This window comes from Dendrobates tinctorius, unplaced genomic scaffold (assembly GCF_039654945.1).
Source record: "Dendrobates tinctorius isolate UK_male_01 unplaced genomic scaffold, ASM3965494v1 ptg000046l, whole genome shotgun sequence".
Lineage (NCBI taxonomy): Eukaryota > Metazoa > Chordata > Amphibia > Anura > Dendrobatidae > Dendrobates > Dendrobates tinctorius.
Window position 1 is genome coordinate 27,779,694 of NW_027361714.1, and position 27,372 is coordinate 27,807,065.

The window sequence follows — 27,372 nt, forward strand, 5'->3', positions numbered from 1 at the left end:
TACTAAATGCTTGTTCGTGTCCCAGAAAGGTTTAAGGTGTGTGTAAAATAAAGGCATGTCACGCAATAGGATTTGTGCAGTTTCTTCTTAATAGATGTTTGAATACAGCATCCGAACATCATCCTGTTCTCCAAATCGTAAATTCATAGAATTCAAGGTTATAATCATAGTGGGTTTACAGTTGAATGAAGTGCTATGTTAAATCTGAACCCAGTTTTAAAGTCAATTTTGGGTGAATGCACAATAAATTCTTCATAAATGCATTATACCTTCTGCAGAATAAGAAGATGTACTTTTAGGAAAAGTATTTGTAGTACACTTCCCTGCAGTTAAGTTCATCATTAATAAGCCAGCAAACAGAGAGAGGGCAATTGGGCTTGTAGACAATTCTTTCAAAAAGTAAATATTTGGATATAGGGTGATTACATGTACAAAGTCTGATTTACAGTCTACAATAAGCGGGAAAGCAACAGATTCTAAAATCAGATCCTCATGATCCAGGTTTTATAAGGCGACAAACACAGCAGTGTGTTTTACATGTCTCATTGACCATGACCATATTCCATGAGATGATTATGCTATTGTTTCTGTGGCCAGTGCTGGCATTAGGCAGTGCTAGTCCTGACGCGTCCACTAACGATGAGCACTATCCACCCATGTGGGAACTTGTTCCTGAGAGCCTGAATGATTTCAGCAATCACAATGGCACAGCTGTTATCGATCCCTGGGATTATCTCCATAGGATGGCAGTGTATAAAATGATGTTATCTGCCACTGCACCATACTTGGATATGAAAGAGCCAGGTAACACAAGGAACCTACTTTGGGGATTGCCTCTGCAACATGGATGGCAGTATCTTACAGGTAATGTAATCCATATCACAGGGTTATCGAGATTCTAGCATTCTATATATGCCTTGGAATATCAAAGTGATGTCATTTCATAAACCTTTATAGCCTTGTGTGGCTTTATATAATACTTTTCGAGGAATAAATTCAAACTCTTCAATTAATAATCTTATAAAATTCAGATATAACGCTGATAAATGATTATTATCTATATAACAATGTGGGCACATTTTTATTCTGGTTTAAATATGAAGTTTAAATGATTTTAAATGAATTTCAGATTTTACTGAACTTGCTCTAATATGTTTCAGATTCTACAATGTCTCATTCTGATTTTGTATGCTTGGAATGTATCCAGTAGATGAAAGAGAGTGTAATTATCACGGGGCTGGCTGCTACTAGCAGGGAGCAGGCCACATCCCTCCATGACATCTCTTTTTGGACTGGCTGTTACTCACAGAGGGGTGCTTCACACTGCTGTGTGATGTAATGTCCCAGATGGGAGGGAGAAGTAGTGAAGAGCAGCTCCTGTCACACTGAATTACAGGTATTATAAAGATAATAGAACTACACTGGGTATCTCATCTTTTTAGTTTGAGGGCAGGGACCGTACCAATTTTTTTTTTATTTCCCTGGAGTAACCCTTTAACCCTTAAATGCTGCTTGATGGGTATAGTATGTCAAGAGCAGGTGCCAGTTCCCGCATCATAATGTGCTATACCCATCATGTATTTAAACTACCACTATGTGAAAACACACAGTGAGGCCAGTTTCACACGTCAGTGGCTCCGGTACTTGTAGTGACAGTTTTGTCACGTACCGGAGACACTGACACACGTAGATACATTATAATGAATGGTTCTCTACACATGTCAGCGTGTTTTCATGAACACACAGTCTGTGTGCAAAACACGCTGACATGTCAGTGTTTGTGGGAGCGCATGGTCCGCAAAACGTGCTGAACACGTGCACACGGAGAACAGTTCACATTGTCCTCCGTGTTCACGGATGGCCACCGGGGAAGTAGCGCTACTGTAAGCGCTGTTCCCCGGTGGCTGGTACTGAATGCAGATGTCATTCTTCTCTCCTGCTCTGACAGCAACAGTGAGCAGGAGAGAAAGAATGAATGGAAACCCGATGTGGGGTCCCCCTCTGTTTGTGAACCAACCCAACAAAGCTCACATCTGGGGGCTGCTATTCTCAGGCTGGGAAGGAGCCATTGATCTTGGCCTCCCCCGCCTAAAAACAGCAGTCCGCCGCTGCCTAGAAAAGGCGCATGTATTAGATGCGCCTATTCTGGTGCTTTGTTGGGTTTTTCTCACTTGCCCTGTAGCGGTGGCAAGTGGGGTTAATAAGGGGTTAATGTCACCTTGCTATTGTAAGGTGACATTAAGCCCGGCTTAGTAATGGAGACGTGTCAATAAGACTCCTATCCATTACTAATCCTAGAGTTATTGAAGGGTTAAATAAACAAACACACAATGAGAACAAAGTATTTTAATAATAGAATACACTGCTATGGGATTAGGAGTATAACATACCTTTCCGGCGATCAGTCAAGTCCCACGGCGTAAATCCATCTTGGGGGGGTTAATCAGTTTACAGGCGGAGCACTGCTAATGCAGCCGCTCTGATTGTAAACTGCTGGGGAATGAATGAGAAGCTACGCGCAGGCTCAGTGATGAATGATGACGTCACCGAGCCTGTGCGCGCTGCTTTACTTCATTCCCCAGTAGTTTACAGTCAGAGCGGTCACATTAGCAATGCTCTGGCTGTAAACTGATTAACCCCCCCCCCCGAGATGGATTTACGCTGTGGGATGTGACTGTTCGCCGGAGAGGTATGGATATTGTTGGTTTATTTTATAATTTTTTACAGGAGAACAATGTCGTCAATATGGAATTAGGAGTATAATAAAGCTTTAAACACTGTGTGTAGTGTTTTCTTTCATTAAAATACTTTGTTCTTATTGTGTGTGTGTTTATTTAACCCTTGAATAACTCTAGGATTAGTAATGGATAGGTATCCTACAATAGCAAGATGACATTAACCCCTTATTAACCCCTCTTGCCACCACTACAGGGCAAGTGGGAAGAACCCGACAAAGCTCCAGAATAGGCACATATAAGAGATTCACCTTTTCTGGGCAGCTACGGGCTGCTGTTTTTAGGCTGAGGGGCCAAGATCAATGGCCCCTTACCAGCCTGAGAATAGCAGCCCCCAGCTGTGAGTTTTTCCAGGTTGGTTCTCAAACTGAGGGGGACCCCACATCAGGTTTTCATTCATTCTTTCTCTCCTGCTCGCTGTTGCCGGCAGAGCAGGAGAGAATGACAGCCACGTTCAGCAAGAGCCGCAGGGGAACGGCGCTTACTGTAGCGCTTCTTTCCTGGCGGCCGTCCTGATGTGGACACGGATAGCTCTGGTACCATTTTTTCCGGTACCGGAATTATCTGGACGTGTGAGACTGCCTTGACAGATCTGCGCTGGCAGCGGTCACTGCCAGCTGATCAGCAGATAAGAGATGTAGGGACCCATTTGAGTAGTCCCCGCTCTCAGATCGCTGTAATCAGTCAGTCAATCAGGAAGAGGTGCTGAAATATCAGTACTTCCCTACAGGATCACCAAGGGGATCTTGGCTCAGCTGACAGCCAAGCTTCTGTGGTAACAGCCAGGGCCAGTGCCCACACCGCCCTTGGCTGATTAAACCTCCAGATGCCACAATCGATAACAATCACAGCACTTAAAAGGATGTAAGAGGGAGGGGTTCTCTCTCTCACCCCCATCAGAACTCTTGTGATAAAATCATGGGAAGCACATGGTTGCCATGGCACCAGGAGGTCAAACAATGACTTCCTGGTGTGTTAGGCATAGGGGCCTGTGAGACCCAGTGTAATCTGACAGGTCTCATGCATTGCAGTGCTGGTACATTGCAATGCATGAGACCAGTGATCAGACTAATGAAAGTTGAGGTCCCAAAGGGGGTTTAAGTAAAAAGGCAGAAAAATGTAAAAAAAAAATCAATTTAAACAAAAAAAACAAAAAACAAAACCACGATAAAGAACTAAAAATATTTCATGAATAAATACACATTTATGTAAAAACAAAAAAAAACTAATAAAGTACGCATCTTTGGTATTGCTGTATCTAGAACGATCTGATGTTTAAAAATGGCACACAACTTAACCCCTTCAGTGAACGCTGTAAATAGCGTGGAAAAAGACCATGCTTTTTTCATCATACCCATGAAACCATGTGGAATAAAGCAAGAATAGATGGAAATAAAATTGTTATAGCTGAAAACGTCATCTTGTCCTGCAAAAAGCAGCCATACGCCTTTATTAGCGGAAAAAGAAAAAAGATATAGCTCTCAGAATACAGCAATGCAAAAAAGTCAATGAGAGCAAATGAAGGAGAAAGATCAAATCATATATAAAAATGTATAAATTTTTATTAATTCTGACTAAAAATTTCAAATATACAACAAAATTATAGATAGGATACCAAAGAGCAGGGACAACAAGACACAATGAAGCACACCGGAGGTATGGCCCCAAAGGCTACAATATATCGAGGTATCGAGGTATGCTTGTAAGTATAGAACGCATATATACCCAGCTAGCCCAGTTAGCATAAAAAGGGATACATAACCACAAATAGCAGTAAGATAGAATGCCACCAATAAAAATTTATGATGGCTGTGGCCAGGGATAACATCAGACACTGCTAAAGATATATAAAGGATATTACCTGCAGTCATGATGTAATAACCTCCTGACAAAACTGCAAGCCGCAGTGAAATGCACGTCGAGGTGTTCCTTCACAGATGGTCGCCCCTCATTACATCATGACTGCAGGTAATATCCTTTATATATCTTTAGCAGTGTCTGATGTTTTTTGATTAAGGGATATTTTGAATTTGTATGCACTTCGCTGGTGGTGTCTAATTTACCTTTGATAGGTGCCACAGCTATCCATACATTTTTATGGGTGGCATTCTATCTTACTGCTATTTGTGGTTATGTATCCTTTTTATGCTAACTGGGCTAGCTAGGTATATATGCATTTTATTCTTACACGCATACCTCGATATATTGTAGCCTTTGGGGCCATACATCCTGTGTGATTCATTGTGTTTTGTTGTCCCTGCTCGTTGGTATCCTATCTATCATGTTGTTGTATATTTGAAATTTTTAATCAGAATTAATAAAAAACATTTTGATATATGATTTTATCTTGCTCCTTCATTTGCTCTCATTGGCTTTTGTGTATGTTTGAAGGAATCATATTGATTGATCTGGAGGATTTCTTTTTGTGTACAGGTATGCAAAAACCTTTTTTTTTCTATAAAATCGTTTTTATTGTGTAAAAGCAGCAAAACATAAAAAAAAATAAATATGGTATTTCTGTAATCGTACTGACCAGAATAATAAAGCTGTCTTATCACTTTTACCACACAGTGCACAGCATAGAAATAGCCCCCAAAACAATTAATAAATTGCTGTTTCTTTTTCATTCTGCCTCCCAAAAATCAGAATAGAAAGCGATAAAAAAATTGCATATGCCCAAAAATGGTACCAATAAAAACGTCAACTCGTCCAGCAAAAAACAAGCCCTCACATGACTGTTGGTAGAAATATGGAAAAATTATAGCTATCAAAATATTGGGATGCAAAAACTTTTTTTGTGTTTGATTGTAGCCAAACGTAACAAAAACAATATAAATGTGGTATCACTGTAATTGCTCTGACCCAAAAAATAAAATAGTCTAATCACTTATACTGCATGAAAAACGGCATAAAAAAATAACTAAAACCAATTTTTGACCTGCTGTTGATTTGTTTATTGTGCCTCCCAAAGATCGCAGTAAGGCTCAGCACACATTTATCTGGCACTCTATGCTGAGTGCTTATACTGGGATTTCCAAGTAAATGTCACAACACAGCTGTTGGGTGACCTGGGACCAGGGGCTCCTTTTCAGGACCTAACAATAGGGCACACCATAGCTCGCCCTGTTCCATAGAATACTTCAGATGGTAAAGACGCCGGGGTCTCCACCCTTGCCATCTCTCCTAAAATAGCCCTCCTTCTGTTCTTTTCCCCCACCCAGGAAGAAGGGGGTGCTACTGTGCACCGCAGTAAACCAACCCAACAAACAGGGCAACAAAGACAAGGAGTAACTGAAATCTCCACACACACAAAATATTCACTCACATATAACAGAGGAATCCACCGGGGTGTGCAGGAAGGGGTAGAAACCGAAATAGGAAAAGATAAGGAATTACCTAGCATACAAACAAAACAACAGTTGCTTATACCTTCTCCAGCAGTCCTTCTCATAGCAGCTTCTATCCCTCCTTTAGCTGTGCAGCAAAATGCTAACTCTAACAAAGATTAGTAATAGAGCCCAGATTATATAGGGAAAAGGAGTGGCTAACCGAGCACAGCTGAGAACAGGGATTTCCAACATGGCCGATTAAACCCTGTTCTGCCGGAAGAAATAAACATGATTAATAAGACAGAGAAGTGCTTCTTCTCAGCACCAGAATAGGTGCAACCAGACGCTGCGGTCTTCTGGCTCCGCTCCATCGCGGTAACCCTGTGACAGTAAATCTATGAAATACATAATTCAGACTAAAGATTCCCTATAATGAGGCAGATGGTAATATTTTAGACTCTGGCCTTTGATCCATCAATGTCCATCTTCTTAGGCATGTTTAAAAGTGTGATCAGCCAAAATTTCCAGATGTTGCCAAACAGAAGCCACACAGATTCCAGAGTAACTCTGTTGATTCACTAGTAAGTGGATCCCTCATCCAAATCACGTATTTTGCAGAATTACAAACTCTGATGTAAGTGCTCAGTGTAGAGCACAGGATAAATGTGAACTCATCCAAGATGTTTTGTACCATAAAATGCCACTAATAAAAGCTTTTACTCAACTCATAAAAACAAGTTCCCACTCAGGTCCGTCATTTGTTAATATTAATATAGAGGCTTCCACATTCCCGATAACACAAAGGCTCTGGAAAAGTGACATTTTTCCTACCAAAACAAATAGAGCTAATTCTGCAGTCTCAAATCCACCCTCCCTTCTGAGCCCAACAACGTGCCTAACCCACAATTAGTGTCCATATATTTGGCATTACTGTAGCGAGGATAGCCCACTTAAATTATGGGTTGCATGTGTTAGGTGTCAGATTTCTACCTCTCCTATGTTGAAATCTAGACCCTTACATTCTGCAGTCTCCTGCGCTTCATCTGCTGCAGAGGAGATTGCAGAGGAGAGTGCCTTGCGGCAACTCTCTCCAGAGGCTAAGTCCTTTGTTCCCTTAACTGAGCATGCTCATGGGACGAGCTCCCATTGGAGTTCGGGAGTCAGGTGCTCAGGTCCTGAGTCAAATCCTATTGGCTCCTCTTGGAGCCTTGGAGATTTCCGGAAGGTCCCGTTTGGTATAAAAAGCGTGCATGGCTGTTCTGCCATGCGCTAGTATTCTTCATACTTGCTGCTGTATGCTTGATGATGGATGCCCTTCTGTTATGAATGGGTCACCGAGGAGGAAAAAGTAAAGCAAGCTAAGTCACAGAAAACCAGAGAGGTTGGTAACTATGCAGATTGCAGATCCCTGATCCTAACCACACAACTAGCAGCAGCCGTGGAGCGTTCCTACGATGAGCCTAGATGCTTCGTCACAGCTGGAGGACTAAATAAGCCTAAAGCAAGAAAAGTGGAAAACTAACTGCCCCAGAGCAGACCCCAAAGGAAAGACAGCCCCCACACATGTATTGACGGTGAAACAAGATGAAAACAAAAACACAGGCAGGAAAATAGGCTGAGCAAACGATGGGACCCAAACTAACTAGAAAGGATAGGAAAGGAAAGAAACTGTCTGCAATTTGCCAAAAACCCTACAAAAAAAAGTCCAACACTTCTGATAACAAAATTAACCCTGAAGTCACTAGACTTCTCCACTATATCAGCACTCTGAAATATTCTGAGACAGAGCAAAAAGAGGCCAATCTAATAAGGGACAAAAAGCAAATTGGCAAATACAGATAAATAAGAGTGGAAATTCAGCACAGCCCCAGCCAGGGCTGGCTACCACACAGAAAACTGAATAGACCAACAAAATCAAGTGTGAACATTAGCAGAAAAACTTAGCTTGAGCTGACTGGAACAGAGCTGAGAACCAAGACCTGACAAGCCAGAAGGAATCACCAGCACCAGAATAGGGCGTCGGCTGTCTTAAATCCAGTCTCAGATTCCTGAGGTCAAATTGTCATCCTCCTTATCAGGTGGCATATCTCCACTGATTAAATCAGCCTCACTACCTCCTGTTACCACCAGAGGGAGCCTGGATGGAGAACTCACAACTGGTAGACCAGAAAATGAACTCACAACACCCTTCCCTCTGATAATACGCTTGTGTGAGTGATTGGTTCCTGCCAGTAGTAGCGCCAGCGCACCAAGCTCCATCTTGTTCAGCAGCCTAGCGTCTGCATTGCGCCAGCGTTATTGCAGCGCTTTACCAGCGGCTCAGTTCTTGCCGCGCTGCAGTTGCAGCTTATCTCTGCGTCCGCTGGTGCGACGCCTCGCACCTTATTTAACGGTAGGTCTAGACGGAGTAGTCCTGTTGTCTAAGGCTACTCCTGTGACTCTGAATACCGTGTCTGCGTCGCTGAAGCTCTGTGACCCTGAACAGACTCAGCTTTTTGTATATGCTTTTGCCTGCAGCTCTGTGAGTATAACAGAGCTTGCTTCAGTGCACATTGGGTGCAGTTAAACCCTGTGCACATTACCGCCATAGTGCTCTGCATCTACTAGCTGCAGTTTTTCCATCTTCCGCAAGGTGGACCCCGAGCAGCGAAGGCACTTTAGTTATATTTTTTATTTAGTGCCTTCCGCCACTCCTAACAGCATGTCTCCAGAAGCATGAGCTGGGCACAATGCATGGGCACTACAACGTACTGGTTACTACAATATACAGGCTGTCTTTATCCAGGTTGGGTTTTGCCACCTGTTGCCTTATTCCCAGCCTGGTCATGTGATGGTTAAGTTCCTCTGCCTCTCTTTGGTGTGTGTTTGGCTATTTCTCCCGCCGTCGCTGGCAGGCTGTGTCAGTTATGGTTCCTGCCTCCAGCTAGAGCGGCTGACCCTGTTACACCCTGATTTGTCCTTTGCCCTTTGCCAAGTTCTCGTGTCTGTCCTCACACGGTATCCCGCCATGACTTAGTATTTACTATCCGTGCTTTGACCCCATGGTGTATGACTCGGCTAGTTTCCTGACCTGTCTAGTGGCTTATCATCTTGGCGCTCCTGTTCTCGACCTGCTCTGACTTCTTTGGCTTGCTTCTGACTTTGCGTATTGCTGCTTCCCTCTGGTACTGCATTTCCTGTCCATTACCGACTCGGGTAGTCTGACACTTCTTCTGCAAACTAGTGGCGACTGCACCCCAGGCCCGAGTGAGTGTGTGCAATCTTTACTCCACGTTATCACCCTTTCAGAGGGGGTTGCACGCATCTGCGCTACGGCTTCGTGACATTATAACTGACTGAAAAATTCATAGGGGTTTTTCATTGTTTTTTTTCCCTCTCCCCTCCTTGTCATGGATCCGCTCTGTACCATGGTAGATCAAATGTCCAGCTTAACGCAGATGATGCAGGTGTTGTCGGTGGAGCATAGGACCCTAGCCATGTCCCACAGTCTACTGCAGAGAGAGCTGGCGGATACTGTAAAAATCATACAAGGTACCACTCCTCATTCTGTCAGTAAGCCTGGTGACTCTGATGATGTTGCACTACTCTTTCCCGAACCCTCAGTCAAGCTTCCTGACTGTCACGCCACGTGTCACACCACTCTTACCTGGGGCAGGGACTCCGCGCCTGATGTCACCACTTCCAGTGCTGCGGCCGCTCCGCTCTGCTCAGCTCTGATTGCAGCTATGCCATTTCTATTGTTCTGGAGGACCTGATCCGGAAGTCCCTGTGCTCTTGCCCTATATCAGGCTACCTTTTCGTATTGTAAGTGCCTGATTATTGTGCTTCCTGGCTTGGTCTGTTTTGTCCTTGCTTGGCTACGCCCTGTATTCGGGTCCTCTACCTTGTGCTCTGCCGTGCTTCCTAGCACACACTCCGTTCCTTTACTCTGCCTTGCCGTGCTTCCTAGCACATGCTTGGTTCCTGCACTCTGATCTGCCGTGCTCCCTAGCACGGCTCCTGTACTGTGCCCTGTCGTGCTTCTCTAATTGTGCTCTGCTCTAGTTCTGTCTTACTGTCGTGCTTCTTCGAACACCCTCTGTCTTGCCTTGCACTCAGGCGTGCTTCCCAGCATGCGATCAGCTTAACCCTGTACTCTGGTGTGCTTCCCAGCATGCGCTCTGTTTAGCCTTGTTCTCTGGTGTGCTCCCTTGCACGCGCCCTGTTTTGCCCATTCCCGGGCGTGCTTGTAAGTGCACGCCATACGTGCTCCCGTAAAATACTTGCCTTGCACTATCCAGTATCTAGGGCACTCCCTGTATTGTCCAGCACCTTCTGTACTCCCATACACTCGCCCTGTACTGTCCTATACCCTGCGTGCCCCTGTGTCCACACTTTGTACACTCTTGTACTCTGCACATTCCCTGTTGCACCCCCTACTAGACACACTTGTTTCTCCTGTGAGCCAGCAACCTTGTTCCAGCAGTTGTGGTGTGGTACTTTACCCCCTTGGGTCTGCCCCTGACACTTCCTGTATAGCGGGTGGTCCTCACTAGGTCAGCTCGCACTGGGTGGGTTGGTGCCAAGACCCAGAGGGTCCACTCGAGAAGTCGTCACACTGACACCTTCTCTGGTGAGAAGGACAAGTTCTGTACATTCCGGGAGAGTTGCAAATTGTTATTTTCCCTCATACCCCAATCCTCTGGTGATGAGAGTCGGCAGATGGGGATAATTATATCCTTACTCAGGGAGGGTCCTCAGTCCTGGGTTTTCTCTTAACCCCCTACTACCCCTGAATGTAGGTCGGTGGATAGGTTTTTTGAGGCCTTAGGACTAGAGATGAGCGACTTTGCCATTTTTAGGGTCGAGTCGGGTTTCATGAAACCCGACTTTCTCAAAAGTCGAGTCGAACGAAATCGGCCGACTATAGGGAAAAGTCGTGAAACACGAAACCTAATGCAAGTCAATGGGGAGAAAAGTCGGCAGTGAGTGGAGGACTGTAAACACACCTGGCATGAATTTTAACCCTAGAAGCGACAAAATCTCTCTCTCTTCTCTCTCTTCTCTCTCTCTCTCTCCCCCACTCCAGCTACGCTCCGCTTCTCTCATTGGCTGAAAAAAGTCACGTGCAAGCATTTGGCGAAACCCGACTTTGGCGCTTGGGTTGCCGACCGCATGGCCGATTAGGGACAGTTAGGTTGGAAACCCCCATTAATATTGTTGCCATTGATGAAACACCTCTCACTAACAATGCTGTTAAATTCGTCTCTGAGGAATTTATCCTCAAGGTGGGGTCCTTACATAAGGAACGCATTTCATGCTTTGTCCTGGACAATCTTCCTGCGGGACTGGTGTTGGGGTTTCCCTGGTTACAATTACACAACCCGGTCATTGACTGGGAGTCTCGGGAAATTATGAAATGGGGTCCCTATTGTTCTGAAGGTTGCCGTATTACTGTATCTGTGACATCTGTCTGGAGGGTATCTGGAGTACCTGAAGTATTTTGGGAATGTATTCTCTGAAAAGGAGGCTGAGGTTCTACCACCACACCGCCCATTTGATTGTACTGTTAACTTTGCCCCGGGAGTCAAATTGCCCAAAACCCATTTGTACAACCTCTCTGGCCCTGAGCAGCTATGAATGAGTATATCTGTTTCTCCTGTGGCAGCTGGGTTCTTTTTTATAAAGAAAAAAGATGGTGGTTTACGCTCATGCCTCAATTTTCGAGAATTAAATAAAATTACTGTGATGAATACTTACCACCTTCCACTTATTCGTGATTTGTGCAAGCAATTGTCTGGGGCCAGGTGGTTTTCTAAGTTGGACCTCAGGGGAGCATATAATCTGATCTGTATGTGGGAAGGGGATCAGTGGAAAACTGCATTTCTCACCTCTGAGGGTTTGGTTGAGAATTTAGTTATGCCCTTTGGTCTTACTAATGCACCTGCAGTTTTCCAGAATTTTATTAACCATGTTTTTTCTGATTTTAATGGGTGTTTCATGGTGGTTTACCTGGATGACCTCCTTGTATACTCTGCTGATAAACAGGCTCACATGAGTCATCTTCATGCCGTTCTCCAGAGGCTTCGGGAGAGCTCTCACATTGCTAAAGCAGAAAAATATTCATTTTTTGCTCAGGAGCTGTCCTTTCTGGGTTTCATTTTGTCTGCTGAAGGGTTTCATATGGACCCTAGAAAGGTACAGGCTATTGTAGATTGGGTACAATCCAGGGATCTTAAGGGTCTCCAGCGTTTTTTGGGGTGTGCTAATTATTACCGGAAATTTATTAAGGGATTTTCTCAGGTAGTCAAACATCTCAGTGATTTAACTCGCAAGGTGGCTGACATAAAAAATTGGTCAGCTCCAGCTATAGCGGCGTTTACATCCTTAATGGAATGTATTATGTCTGCCCCTGTATTAATCCAACCTGATCAGTCTGAACCGTTTATGGTTGGAGTGGACGCCTTGGAGGTGGGGTCAGTGTTGTCCCAGGGACCCACCATTTTTACCAATTTAAGACTCTGTGCTTTCTTTTCTAAGAAGCTTTCTCCTGCTGAAAGGAATTATGATGTAGGTAACCGAGAGTTACTAGCCATTAAACTGGCTTTTAAAGATTGGAAGCATTTTTTGGAGGGGGCTGTCCATCGGATCACGGTAATCATGGACCACAAGAACCAGTTATACATTGAGTCTGCCAAGCGTTTGACACCGAGACAGGCGACGTGGTCGCCTTTTTTTTCACAGTTTCAGTTTTCTATCACTTTTAGGCCTGGTTCCAAGAATGTGAAGGCTGACACCTTATCTCGCAGCTTGGACCCTATATCACCTCCCGAACCTCCTTCCTCCGTTCTTCAGCATGGTGTGGTTGTGGCTAGGATTTCCTCAGCATTGGAGCAGGAGATTCGAGAGGCCCAATCTCTTGCTCCTCCATCTGTGCCTGATAATAAGCTCTTTATACCAGTCCAATATTGGTTGAGAGTGCTCTGGGAGTTCCATGACTCTGCTCTTAGTGGGCATCCTTGAATTTCGGCCACTCGTAGAGCCATTGCTAAACTGTTATGGTGGTCCTCCTTGGCTTCTGATGTTGCTGTATTTGTATCTTCCTGTGATACGTGTGGACTTGCTAAAAGCTCCCATAATCTGCTGAATGGGGAATTGGTGCCACTACCAATTCCAGATAGATCTTGGACTCATCTATCCATGGATTTTATCACCGATTTTCCCCTTTCTAATGGTAAAACTGTGATCTGGGTGATGGTGGACAGATTTAGCACATTTTGTACCTTTGGCAGGATTGCCTAATGTTGAGACATTATCCAGGTTGTTTGTTGAGCATTTTGTGTGATTGCATGGTGTGCCTATGAGTGTGGTTTCTGATCAAGGGGTGCAATTTGTATCCAAGTTCTGGAGGGCTTTTTGTAAAAGGCTGGGTATTAGTTTGACCCATCCTGAGACCAACGGCAAGACTGAGAGGACCAATCAGTCTCTGGAGCAAATTTTGCGGTGTCTTCCATGTCTCAGCAGGATGATTGGTGCTCTTTGCTGCCGGTGGCAGAATTTGCATTTAATAATCATATCAATCAGTCCACTGTTACCTCCCCATTCTTTTGTAATTATGGTTTTCACCCTAATTTTTGTGAGTTTTCCCAGCTGGATTCGGGGTGTCCAGGGACTGATTTGGCTATTCAGTGATTGGGGGAGTTTTTGAGGGAGGTCCAGAGGAACATTGGGGAGGCTCAGGGCAAATTTAAGTTTTTGGAGGTTAAACAACGGTCGTTGGGGCCGGAATTTCGGGTAGGAGATAAGGTATGGTTATCTATCAAGAATATAAAGTTGAAGGTTCCTTCTGCTAAGTTGGGTCCTAAGTTTACTGGCCCTTACGAGATTTTAGAGGTGGTCAATCCTGCGGCCTTTCGCTTGCGCCTGCCTCCATCAATGTGGATCACCAATGTGTTCCATAAGGCTCTCTTGAAGCTATTGGTGTCTTTCTCGGGTGAATCTCTGCCTCATCCGCCACCTGTCTTGGTGGATGGTCAGACTGAATATGAAGTAGAACGGGTTGTGGATTCTCATAAGCCCTGCTGTTCACTCCAGTACCTGTTTTATTGGAAGGGTTACGGTCCTGAGGAACGGTCATGGGTTGGTTCCAACACGTTTGGTCCATGCAGACCGGTTGGTCCGAGCCTTTCATGCTTGTTTTCCGGGAAACCTGGGGTCCGGTGTCCCACGTTGAGAGTAGGGTACTGTCATGATCCTGGTCGGGTTTTGCCACCTGTTGCCTTTTTCCTGACCTGGTCATGTGTGGGTTAACTTCCTCTGCCTTTTTGGTATGTGCTTGGTGTGTGTCCCCTCTGTGCCTGTAGACTGCATCCTGCCAACTACGCCAAGTGTGAGCAGATTGCGGGATGCAGTGACGGACAGGAGACAGTGCAAGGGTTAACAATTTTAATTAACACTGAGATACTCCATGCAGGGAGGTAAAAGGTTAACAAGGGAGTTGGGTAGGCAGTTCAAAATATAGATAGTATGCAGGGGTTAAAGAACAGTGAAAAAGGTATTAACAGTTCTTGGGGGGTTAACTTATCCTGTCAGACGTTTATCAAGATGTGGTAGCCCTGAAGCAAGTGATGGCACCAACAATGGCTGACTTGGTGCTCATCCGATGTGGTCCTGTAGGTAACGATGATCCATTTTCTGGCAGCAGTGGTTGGTCTCTGTTGACTTCCGCTGAGCCCCTAGTCCATATACTGATGTGGCTGGAGGAGTGTGGGGTACGGCACTGTCTCAGCCCAATGTGGCCCGGAAGATATACATTGATGAATCAGGGCGCCAATGGCAGTCCTGCATCTGGTCTCTCTCTGGCAGCACGCAGTACTCACTAGCCCTGAACGTTCAACACCTCGCTTTGTGGTGATCAACGGGCACAGTCTCTGTCAGCGGTGGCGGGGAAGTTTGAGCTCGGGCCTGCGCTATATTGATGCTCGAGGGCCGGATCATTCATGTCCCCCTGCTGCACATTGTCTCTTCCCACCAAGTCTGCCCATTTTCGCATGCGCTGAGTCTGTAAGCGCTTAGCCACACCCCCTATTTCCACCTACAATGATTGGTCTGGTCTCTTAAACTTCCCACGGACAACAGAGGAGACAGCCATGACAGTTCCAGACCCAGCACAAAAAAGGTACCCTTCTTACACCCACACACTATTCCAGGCCAAGCTGCACTCCAATATGGCGCTCCTTCCCTGAGCTCTGCACTTTGCCTGAAAAGTAGTTTCTGATCACATATGGGAAATTGTCATACTCAGAAGAAATTGCCTAACATATTTTCTCCTATTAGACCTTTTGAAAATTAAAAGCCTTGGGTTTAGTACAATGTTTTTGTGGAAAAATGTAATTTTTCATTTTAACAGCCCAATGTTATACAATTCTGTGAAATACCTTTTTTTAAAATGCTCACTACACTCTTAGAGGAATTCTTTGAGAGGTGTAGTTTCCAAAATGAGGACAATTGGAGGGGTTTCTAGTTTTTTGGCATGTCAGGGTCTTAATGATAAATTAATTTTAAAGCTAAAATATTGCTTTTTTTTCCAGTACTAAATGCTTATTCGTGTCCCAGAAAGGTTTAAAGTGTGTGCAAAATATGGGCATGTCACACAATAGAATTTGTGTACTTTCTTCATAATAGATGTTTGAATACAGCAGCTGAACATCATACTGTTCTCCATTTGCTCTACAAATCGTAAACTCATATAATTCAAGGTTATAATCATAATGGGTTTACAGTTGAATGAAGTGCTACATTAAATCTGAACTCAGTTTTAAAGTCAGATTTGTGTGAATGCCCAATAAATTCTTCATAAATGCATTATACCTTCTGCAGAATAAGATGTACAGTTGTGGCCAAAAGTATTGACACCCCTGCAATTTTGTCGGATAATACTCAGTTTCTTCCTGAAAATTATTGCAAACACAAATTTTTTGTTATTGTCTTCATTTAATTTGTCTTAAATGAAAAAACACAAAAAGAATTGTCCTAAAGCCAAATTGGATATAATTCCACACCAAACATAAAAAAGAGGGTGGACAAAAGTATTGGCACTGTTCGAAAAATCATGTGATGCTTCTCTAATTTGTGTAATTAACAGCACCTGTAACTTACCTGTGGCACCTAACAGGTGTTGGCAATAACTAAATCACACTTGCAGCCAGTTGACATGGATTAAAGTTGACTCAACCTCTGTCCTGTGTCCTTGTGTGTACCACATTGAGCATGGAGAAAAGAAAGAAGACCAAAGAACTGTCTGAGGACTTGAGAAACCAAATTGTGAAGAAGCATGAGCAATCTCAAGGCTACAAGTCCATCTCCAAAGACCTGAATGTGCCTGTGTCTACCGTGCGCAGTGTCATCAAGAAGTTTAAAGCCCATGGCACTGTGGCTAACCTCCCTAGATGTGGACGGAAAAGAAAAATTGACAAGAGATTTCAACGCAAGATTGTGCGGATGCTGGATAAAGAACCTCGACTAACATCCAAACAAGTTCAAGTTGCCCTGCAGTCCGAGGGTACAACAGTGTCAACCTGTACTATCCGTCGGCGTCTGAATGAAAAGGGACTGTATGGTAGGAGACCCAGGAAGACCCCACTTCTTACCCCAAGACATAAAAAAGCCAGGCTAGAACCCCACTTCTTACCCCGAGACATAAAAAAGCCAGGCTAGTTTGCCAAAACTTACCTGAAAAAGCCTAAAACCTTTTGGAAGAATGTTCTCTGGTCAGATGAGACAAAAGTAGAGCTTTTTGGGCAAAGGCATCAACATAGAGTTTACAGGAGAAAAAAAGAGGCATTCAAAGAAAAAACACGGTCCCTACAGTCAAACATGGCGGAGGTTCCCTGATGTTTTGGGGTTGCTTTGCCTTATGATATCAAAGTGATGTCATTTGGTATACCTTTATAGCCTTTTGTGACTTTATATAATACTTTATGTGGAATAAATTCAAACTCTTCAGTTAATAATCTTATAAAATTCAGATATAACCTTGAAATAAGACTATTATCTATATATCAATGTGGGGCACATTTTATATTCTGGTTTAAAGATGAAGTTTAAATGATTTGAAATGAATTTCAGATTTTACTGAACTTGCTCTAATATGTTATATTTTCTAGAATGTCTCATTCTGATTTTGTGTGCTTGGAAGGTATCCAGTATATTAAAGAGAGCCTAAAAGTGGAATCATGCTTCCCAAACCTTGTGCAGCATGAATCAGATGCTTTATTTCTGTGCTCCCAAATCCACCCTCCCTTCTGAGCCCAACAATGTGCCTAAGCCACAGATAGTGGCCACATGTTTACTATAGTGAAGAGAACCCACTTAAACTATGGGGTGCGTGTCTCCACAAGCATGAGTTACCTGAGTCTCTCAATAAACCACACTGGGAATCCATAAATCTGCTACCTCCCCTCCAGGACATTCAATAATCTCTTGTATAGGATCCTTAACCCGGCCACAGTCCAAATGTATTGACTACCTCTTAAGCCCTTTCCTAAGGAATGTCCCATCATATATCAAGGACACAGGTGGCTTAAAAGTGATACAGTAGATTGAGTGACAGAACGATTCTGTCCTCAAGGCCATAGATGTTGAGAGTCTCTACGCAAGGATATCACACAATGTATTCAAGCGATTTGTAGCATGCTAGAGCAAGCTGACAAGGACACAGATTATAGTAATTTCATATGTGAATCAATAGATTTCATAGTTACCCACAATGCGTTAACATTTTTGTATAAATGGCACATTCAATGCACAGGTACAGCCATGTGCCCGGGCTAATTTGTACTTTGTGGTTTTGTAAGAGCCAGTGCTTTTTTTGTGCCGCTACGCAATGGTACGGCGTACAGGAAAATCTGAAGGTGCTGCCACACACCTTAAAATAATAAAGCATTCATTCTTACCCTCCGTCGCTCTGTCACCGCTGCCATCCTCCGGTCCCTGCTACTTCCTGCTTGTACACGGCTATGACTGGCGCAGCTGCAATGACGTCATCGCTGCTGTGCCTGTCACATGACGCTGGCGAAAGCAGGAAGAAGCAGGGACTGGCAGCGGTGGCGGAGGGTAAGAATGAATGTTTCATTATTTTAAGGTGTGCGGCAGCATGGGGGGCTGTAACCTGTGATGGAGGGCTGTATACCACTGACGGGGGGGCCGGTCTGTTTTGGCCATTGACAGAAACAGTAAAGAGCGAACTCGAGACGTCGTGGCTGATGAAAATTTGGTTGAAATTTGGTGTTTCTTATAGAATACAGCCTATGTAAATCGGTTAAGGGATACGAAAACCATATTTTGCAAGTGAAAAAAAACGTTTATACATTATTAGTAGTGTTGAGCTTTCCGATACCGCAAGTATCGGGTATCGGCCGATATTTGCCGTATCGGAATTCCGATACCGAGTACCGATACTTTTTTCGTATCGGATACCGGAATCGGAAGTCCAAAATGCAATGAGCCACTTTTGTGGCTCTGATTGGCTGCCGAAATGACGTCATCATGATGCGCTGTCTGTGCGCATCATGATGCGCCGTCAGTTCAGGCCTTCGGGGGGGCTGTGCCGACTGTCCGGGGGTCTGTTACCGGCCTGCCGGTGGTCTGTGCAGGCTCCGGGGGTCTGTGCCGGCCTGCTGGGGGGCTGTGCCGGCCTGCCGGTGGTCTGTGCAGGCTCCGGGGGTCTGTGCCGGCCTGCCGGGGGGCTGTGCCGGCCTGCCGGTGGTCTGTGCAGGCTCCGGTGGTCTGTGCCGGCCTGCCGGGGGGCTGTGCCGGCCTGCCGGTGGTCTGTGCAGGCTCCGGTGGTCTGTGCCGGCCTGCCGGGGGGCTGTGTCGGCCTGCCAGTGGTCTGTGCAGGCTCCGGTGGTCTGTGCAGGCATCGTCCGATGGGACTACAAGTCCCATCGGGCGATGCCTGCTACCATGACAGTGATTGACACATTAGCCAATGATGGGACAGTAGTAGTCCCATCATCCGGCTAATGTGTTGAATGTAAAAAAAAAAAAAAATTTACATGCTACATACATACAACATGCATACTACATATATACTACATGCAACATGCATACTACATACATGCTACATACTACATGCATGCAACATACATACTACATATATACTACATGTAACATACATACTACATATATACTACATGTAACATACATACTACATACATACTACATGCATGCTACATACTACATACATGCTACATACATACTACATACATAATACATATGTACTACATGCATGCAACATACATACAACATATATACTACATGCATGCAACATGCATACTACATATATACTATATATACTACATGTAACATACATACTACATACATGCTACATACTACATGCATGCTACATACTACATACATGCTACATACATACTACATACATAATACATATATACTACATGCATGCAACATACATACAACATATATACTACATGCATGCAACATGCATACTACATATATACTATATATACTACATGTAACATACATACTACATATATACTACATGCTACATACATGCAACATACACACTACATGCTACATACATGCAACATACATACTACATACATGCTACATACATACACACTACATGCTACATACATGCAACATACATACTACATACATGCTACATACATACACACTACATGCTACATACATGCAACATACATACTACATACATGCTACATACATGCAACATACACACTACATGCTACATACATGCAACATACATACTACATACATGCTACATACATACACACTACATGCTACATACATGCAACATACATACTACATACATGCTACATACATGCAACATACATGCAACATACATACTACATACATACTACATACATGCAACATACATACTACATACATGCTACATACATACTACATACATACTACATACATACAGGCTCCGGTGGTCTGTGCAGGCATCGTCCGATGGGACTACAAGTCCCATCGGGCGATGCCTGCTACCATGACAGTGATTGACACATTAGCCAATGATGGGACAGTAGTAGTCCCATCATCCGGCTAATGTGTTGAATGTAAAAAAAAAAAAAAATTTACATGCTACATACATACAAGATGCATACTACATATATACTACATGCAACATGCATACTACATACATGCTACATACTACATGCATGCAACATACATACTACATATATACTACATGTAACATACATACTACATATATACTACATGTAACATACATACTACATACATACTACATGCATGCTACATACTACATACATGCTACATACATACTACATACATAATACATATGTACTACATGCATGCAACATACATACAACATATATACTACATGCATGCAACATGCATACTACATATATACTATATATACTACATGTAACATACATACTACATACATGCTACATACTACATGCATGCTACATACTACATACATGCTACATACATACTACATACATAATACATATATACTACATGCATGCAACATACATACAACATGTATACTACATGCATGCAACATGCATACTACATATATACTATATATACTACATGTAACATACATACTACATATATACTACATGCTACATACATGCAACATACACACTACATGCTACATACATGCAACATACATACTACATACATGCTACATACATGCAACATACATGCAACATACATACTACATACATACTACATACATACTACATACATGCAACATACATACTACATACATGCTACATACATACTACATACATGCTACATACATGCTACATACATGCTACATACATGCTACATACATGCAACATACATGCAACATACATACTACATACATGCTACATACATGCTACATACATACCACATGCATACTACATATATACTGCATATATACTACATGCATGCAACATACATATATACTACATACAATACATACATATAGACATACAGTACATATAACATAGAGTACATACTTACCGTCACTTGTCACTTTGATCCCCGAAGCCATTGTCACCTGAGGGATAAATATCAAAATAAAAAAACACCAATATACTTACCCCGATCCGCAGAAGTCCACGAGGGTCCCACGTCCATCTTGCGTGGAGAACAGCAGCATCAGCTGATGCTACCGTTCTCTACCAGCTCCAGGAATACAATGACGAAAGGTAGGTATCCTTCCGCACTGTATTCCTCCACCACTGTAAAAAAAAAAAGTCCCTAGTCTCCCTTTATGCCATTGCTGCGTGGGAATTTCCCACGCAGCAATGGCATAAAGGGAGACTAGGGACTTTTTTTTTTTTTTAATGTGGTGGAGGAATACAGTGCGGAAGGATACCCACCTTCCGTCATTGTATTCCTGGAGCTGGTAGAGAACGGTAGCATCAGCTGATGCTGCTGTTCTCCACGCAAGATGGACGTGGGACCCTCGTGGACTTCTGCGGATCGGGGTAAGTATATTGGTAAGAACCAAAAACCAAAAAATCCATTCATCAAATTTATAAAGACATACACACGTTATGTGGATGACATCTTTATGATATGGTCGGGTACAAAAGAAGATTTCAGTACTTTCGTATACTATTTAAATAATTCCAACAGCATGAATATGATATTCACATCTGTGTATGGTGGACTTGAATTCAACTTTTTGGATGTTTGGATCAAAGGAAAAAATGGGGCCTTCATATCAGAGGTTATCAAAAAAACAACCGCCACTGATTCTGCATTACATTTTTTAAGCGCACTTCCGATGCACACAAAAACTGCGCTACCTTGCAAACAGTTTTTACACCTAAGAAAAATTAACAGCACTGAAACAAGTTTCGATAAACACATGGCAGAATTAAAGAAAAGATTCTCATTAAGAGGCTTTCCAAACAAAGAATTAGATGATGCCTTGCAGAAGGCAAAAAACCTAGATCAAAAGTCTCTTTTAAAATCAAGAGGGAAAATTTTTTAAATATGTTGTCAAAAATAAACCTTTAATCACCTATAGACGTTGCCCAAATTTAAAAGACAGCCTGTTAAAAAAATGCTTAAAACCTTTACATGATAATTGGCTCAATAATCCTACTTTAAAAGGTAATTATCACTGTGGTTCTTGTAATTATTTTCCATTTCCATTCCAAATTAAATCCCATTATAATAGGAGGTATAACCTATTCTGTAAATGATTTAATGTCTTGTAAAAGCAAATTTGTGGTATATATCATCTTTTCTCTTTATGTAAAATTTAGAGAACATTTCAAATTTATTAACTCATGAAAGGGGATCAATGAGGTTGATAGAACACTTACCTGACTTCCATAACTCTGAGCCAAAAACACTGATTTGCAGGATGAGAGAGAGTTTATGCAACAGACCAAGGTGGAGATCTGAATAGATCACTGTTACATAAAGAATCCAGATGGACTATCCACACCAATGTGCAAGGACAGTCTGGATTGAATGATAAGATAGACTTTTATAGTATTTGTTTGAATTTAATGTTTTTAATTTGTTGTTGCAGTGAAGTGTAAATTGTGGGTGTTATCTCCCTTAAAAGACTCCGCCTATACACTTCCTACCATGCTTGGACCCGATGAAGCTTCTGATTGACATGAAACGACCGTCGTCCACAATTTTACCCACTTCCCTGCATCTAATATTTGTCTCAAATTAAAGAAGATTTATGATCTAAAGGGATCCCCAGTATGGAAGTTAGGACCGTTCCACTTAACGCTGTGATCCTGACCCCAGGATTCTATTAAAGGGATCATTGGTATGCAAGTCAGGGCAAATCCACTCAGTGCTCTGGTTCTGACCCCAGGCCTCTCTTAAAGGGATCATTAGTATGGAAGTTAGGGCAATTCCACTCAGCGCTCTGGTTCTGACACCAGGCCTCTCTTAAAGGGATCCCCGGTATGGAAGTTAGGACCATTCCACTCAGCTCTCTTGTTCTGACCCCAGGCTGAAGGGATGATGTGGGATATTAGGGGTAGCAGTCCGGTGGCTCTGGCCGACGGGATGATCTGGGATATTAAGGTAGTAGTCCGGTGGCTCTGGCTGATGGGATAATTTGGGATATTGGGGGTAGTAGTCCAATGGCTCTGGCTGATGGGATGATGTGGGATATTAGGGGTAGTAGTCCGGTGGCTCTGACTGAAGGGATGATGTGGGAAATTAGATGTAGTAGTCTAGTGGCTCTGGCTGATGGGATAATGTTGGATATTAGAGGTAGTAGTCTGGTGGCTCTGGCTGATGGGATGATGTGGGATACTAGGGGTAGTAGTCCGACGGCTCTGACGGCATGATGTGGGATATTAGAGGTAGTAGTCTGGTGGCTCTGGCTGACGGGATGATGTGGGAAACTAGGGGTAGTAGTCCGGAGGCTCTGACGAGATGATGTGGGATATTAGGGGTAGTAGTCCGGTGGCTCTTTCGGAATGATGTTGGATATTAGGGGTAGTGCTCTGGTGGCTCTGATGGGATGATGTGGAATTTTAGTGGTAGTAGTCGGGCGACTGTGACGAGATGATGTGGGATATTAGTGCTAGTTGTCTGGTGGCTCTGGCTGACGGGATGATGTGGAATATTAAGGTAGTAGTCCGGTGGCTCTGGCTGATGGGATGATGTTGGATATTAGGGGTAGTAGTCCGGTGGCTCTGGCTGACGGGATGATGTGGGATATTAGGGGTAGTAGTCTGGTGGCTCTGGCTGACGGGATGATGTGGGATCCTAGGGGTAGTAGTCTGGTGGCTCTGACGGGATGATGTGGGATATTAGGGGTAGTAGTCCAGTGGCTCTGACGGAATGATGTGGAATATTAATGGTAGTAGTCCGGCGACTGTGACGGGATGATGTGGGATATTAGTGGTAGTTGTCTGGTGGCTCTGGCTGACGGAATGAAGTGGAATATTAGGGGTAGTAGTCCAGTGGCCCTGGCTGACGGGATGATTTTGGATATTAGGGGTAGTAGTCCGGTGGCTCTGGCTGACGGGATGATGTGGGATATTAGAGGTAGTAGTTTGGTAGCGCTGGCTGGCAGGATGATGTGGGATATTATAGTGAATGTGGCTATGTGGAGTGGGAGGGGCCATACACTCATCTTATATCATATATATTATATTATATCATATATATCATATATATATAGTTATAATTATTATAATTTGTTATAACTAACTGTAGTTAGTTACTATGCCCGGTCAGCGCCGGACTCTTCAACTAGTATAAAATATACTTTTATTCTGTCACAATGTTAGAAAATTACCTATTGCTACAGTACTTTTTTATGTATATTGTACTAATTGCTTTTAACCCCTTAACGACTGTCGATATGCATTAAAGCGGTGGTCGATAAGGTTCCTTATTCCGTCATTGCCGTTATATGGGGGAACAATGTATGGGCACTAAACTGGCATATTTGCAATTCTCCAGAAAAAAAGCATGGCGTGGACGTTACAAAATAGTCATATGAACGCTGTAACAACAAAACCCCGCAAATTTCGGAATTGCAAGTTTTTCACCATTTTACCATACTTTGAATATTTTCCCATTATTCTCTACATGAAATGGTAAAACGAATGGTGCCATTCTACGTCGACAGTGGCAATACGGGTGGGGTTCCTCTCCACACACCATACTGTGACCGGGTATTTGTATCTCCACATCCACCTACAGGCTTTTTTACTGCCTTCCTCTTTTACCCCTAAATGGCTTTTACCATATGCTATAGTTCTTATATTTAAACCTATAGCTCAACTGACCCCATTGTTTAGGGTCTTTTGTATTTGCTCTATTGGGGTTCTCTCAGCGCAGCTTTAGCCACTGGACTTGAATATTTTGTCTTATCTGGGGGTAATTTCAGAGGCATAGCTAGGGCTTCAGCTTAGTGGGGTTAAAAATCTGAGTGCACGGTAAGCAGGTAATCCTTACTACAGCTACATGGTGCACCCTAATTTTGAGTATAGGGTAACATCAGCAGATGACCGCTCTGTGATTGAAAATAAATCTATATACAAAAACAAACACTGCTATTACTATATGGAGAACATATAGGTGTAGACACAAGTCCTGCAGATCATATAAGAGATCACAGTACAGCTATTGATGGTGACTTTCCATTGATGTTCCTTCTTATGGCATTATTCACTTTTCACATCTTTTCCATCTGGCCCAGACCGACATGACAACTGGTCCAGCCAGGACTCATCTGCAGAGATTACAACAAAGACACATCTGACGTCTCACATTTTCTGTACCGTCCATATCTATGCCCAACCTGAGCAAACTACTCATTCTGCTGATACCCCAATACTGAGCCGCAGCTGCCATATGTGTCCTACAGCACCTGTTGTGTGGTACAATAACAGCTCCTCTTATCACCCCACATAGTATTGCCACCACTGTGCCCCTTACATAGTACTAACTGACACTGATGGGAGGGGGTATCACAATGAAGACATGAGGGGATTTCTTACAGCACCGCACACCCCGGAGCCTGAAAAATCATTAACATAACAAGAGAATATAACATTTCTCCACAACAAGACCATAAATATGAGGCATACATATTTTTATTACCTTATGCCCATATTAATAGGTCATATAAGTCCCAGGAAGGGGGACAGATCCCCTTTAAATGTAATGCAGTTAATTTTTACTATATCGGAGCTTGTTATACTAATACTTGTATAAGACCCAGCTGGTAAGTATCAAAAGCTCCCTACCTCCCCATATTCAGCCCTCAGACAGCAAATATTGCATGCTATAGAGTGCATATAATCTACTAACAAAACAGTATAATAATCAGCCCCTCGGCTCTGTTGCCCCTCAACGACCTCATCCCTCACAATAACCCCATTGTCTAACATTCACCCCCATGCCACGCCCCTACTTCAGCCCACACAATACTCCCATCCTCTCACATTCACCCACCCAGCGCCCTGTCCTCCCTCCCCCACAATACCGCCATCCTCTCACATTCAGTCCACCAGTGCCCTGTCCTCCCTCCCCCACAATACCCCATCCTCTCACATTCATCCCCCATGCCTGTCCCCCTCCTCCACTTCAGCCCCCACAATACCCCCAATTCTCTCACATTCAGCCCCCCAGTGCCCTGTCCCCCTCCACTTCAGCCCTCACAATACATCCATCCTCTCACATTCATCCCCCATGCCCTGTCACCCTCCTCCACTTCAGCCCCCACAATACCCCCATCCTCTCACATTCATTCCCCCATGCCCTGTCCCCTCCTCCACTTCAGCCCCCACAATACCCCCAATCCTCTCACATTCAGCCCCCCAGTGCCCTGTCCCCCTCCTCCACTTCAGCCCTCACAATACCCCCATCCTCTCACATTCAGACCCCCAGTGCCCTGTCCCCCTCCTCCACCCCAGCCCCCACAATACCCCCATCCTCTCACATTCAACCCCCGAGTGCCTTGTCCCTCTTCCTCCACAATACCCCCATCCTCTCACATTCACTCCCCAGTGCCTTGTCCCCCTCCCCCACTTCAGCCCCCACAATACCCTCATCTTCTCACATTCACCCCCCCAGTGACCTTGACATGCCTACATTTAATCAATCAACATTTACATTCCATCCCCACTTACCAGGTTACTTTGCAGGCAGTGGGGCAAGACCAGAAAGTGTGTGGGTGAAATGCAGGGTGGGCACTAGGAACCAGCGTGCCTGAGCCAATCCCAGCGTACACCAAACTACAACCCAGAAGAAGCTCCTCAGGTCAGTAAAGCCGGCACCGGACACTGCAGGAGCCAGGAGGGAAACTCTGCAACTGGCCACTGTGCTAGCCAGCGTGCAGAATCCCAGTCAAGCAGGGTAGCAGGCATTTTCCTGCTCTCTTCCTGTGCGGTGTTCTGCATTATCAAAAAAGTCACAGTCACTCTTGGTGGGCCCCTTCATATGACTGGGCCCGGGGTGATGGCCTGCTCTGCCCCCCAGTAGCTACGCTACTGCGTCTACACCAAAAATGTGAAGCAATGAGAAACAGAAGAAATCTTCTGTCCATATCTGTGTGCATGCTATTCTCTCTAAAAACTGTATTTTTGTATGTGTTTTTAGTTGTACCTGTATGTAACTGTTTGCAGGTGCAAGTGTGTATGCTAAGTACTTTTATAAGGGCATTGAGGTGTTTTCCCATCTCACAAGATGATGACATGTGACTGGAATATGCCACATATTTATGTTTAGATGGGATGCCCCCTTAATTACACATAGTACTGCAAGGCAGTAGTGATGAGCGAGTATGCTCGAGTTTTCCGAGCATGCTCAGGTGTTCTCTG

The 27,372-nt window shown here is 43.8% G+C and overlaps 1 protein-coding gene across 2 annotated transcripts in view; it reads left to right on the plus strand.

Annotated features, from left to right (window-relative positions):
* The first annotated feature begins 474 nt into the window (after positions 1–474).
* CUNH6orf58 (chromosome unknown C6orf58 homolog) overlaps positions 475–27,372 on the plus strand; it is a 93,051-nt gene continuing 66,153 nt past the window's right edge. For both annotated transcript variants that reach the window (XM_073575778.1, XM_073575779.1), the window contains exon 1: positions 475–864. In XM_073575778.1, the coding sequence (XP_073431879.1) occupies positions 552–864 (313 nt within the window). In that variant the 5' untranslated portion in view covers positions 475–551. The remainder of the gene's footprint in view (positions 865–27,372) is intronic.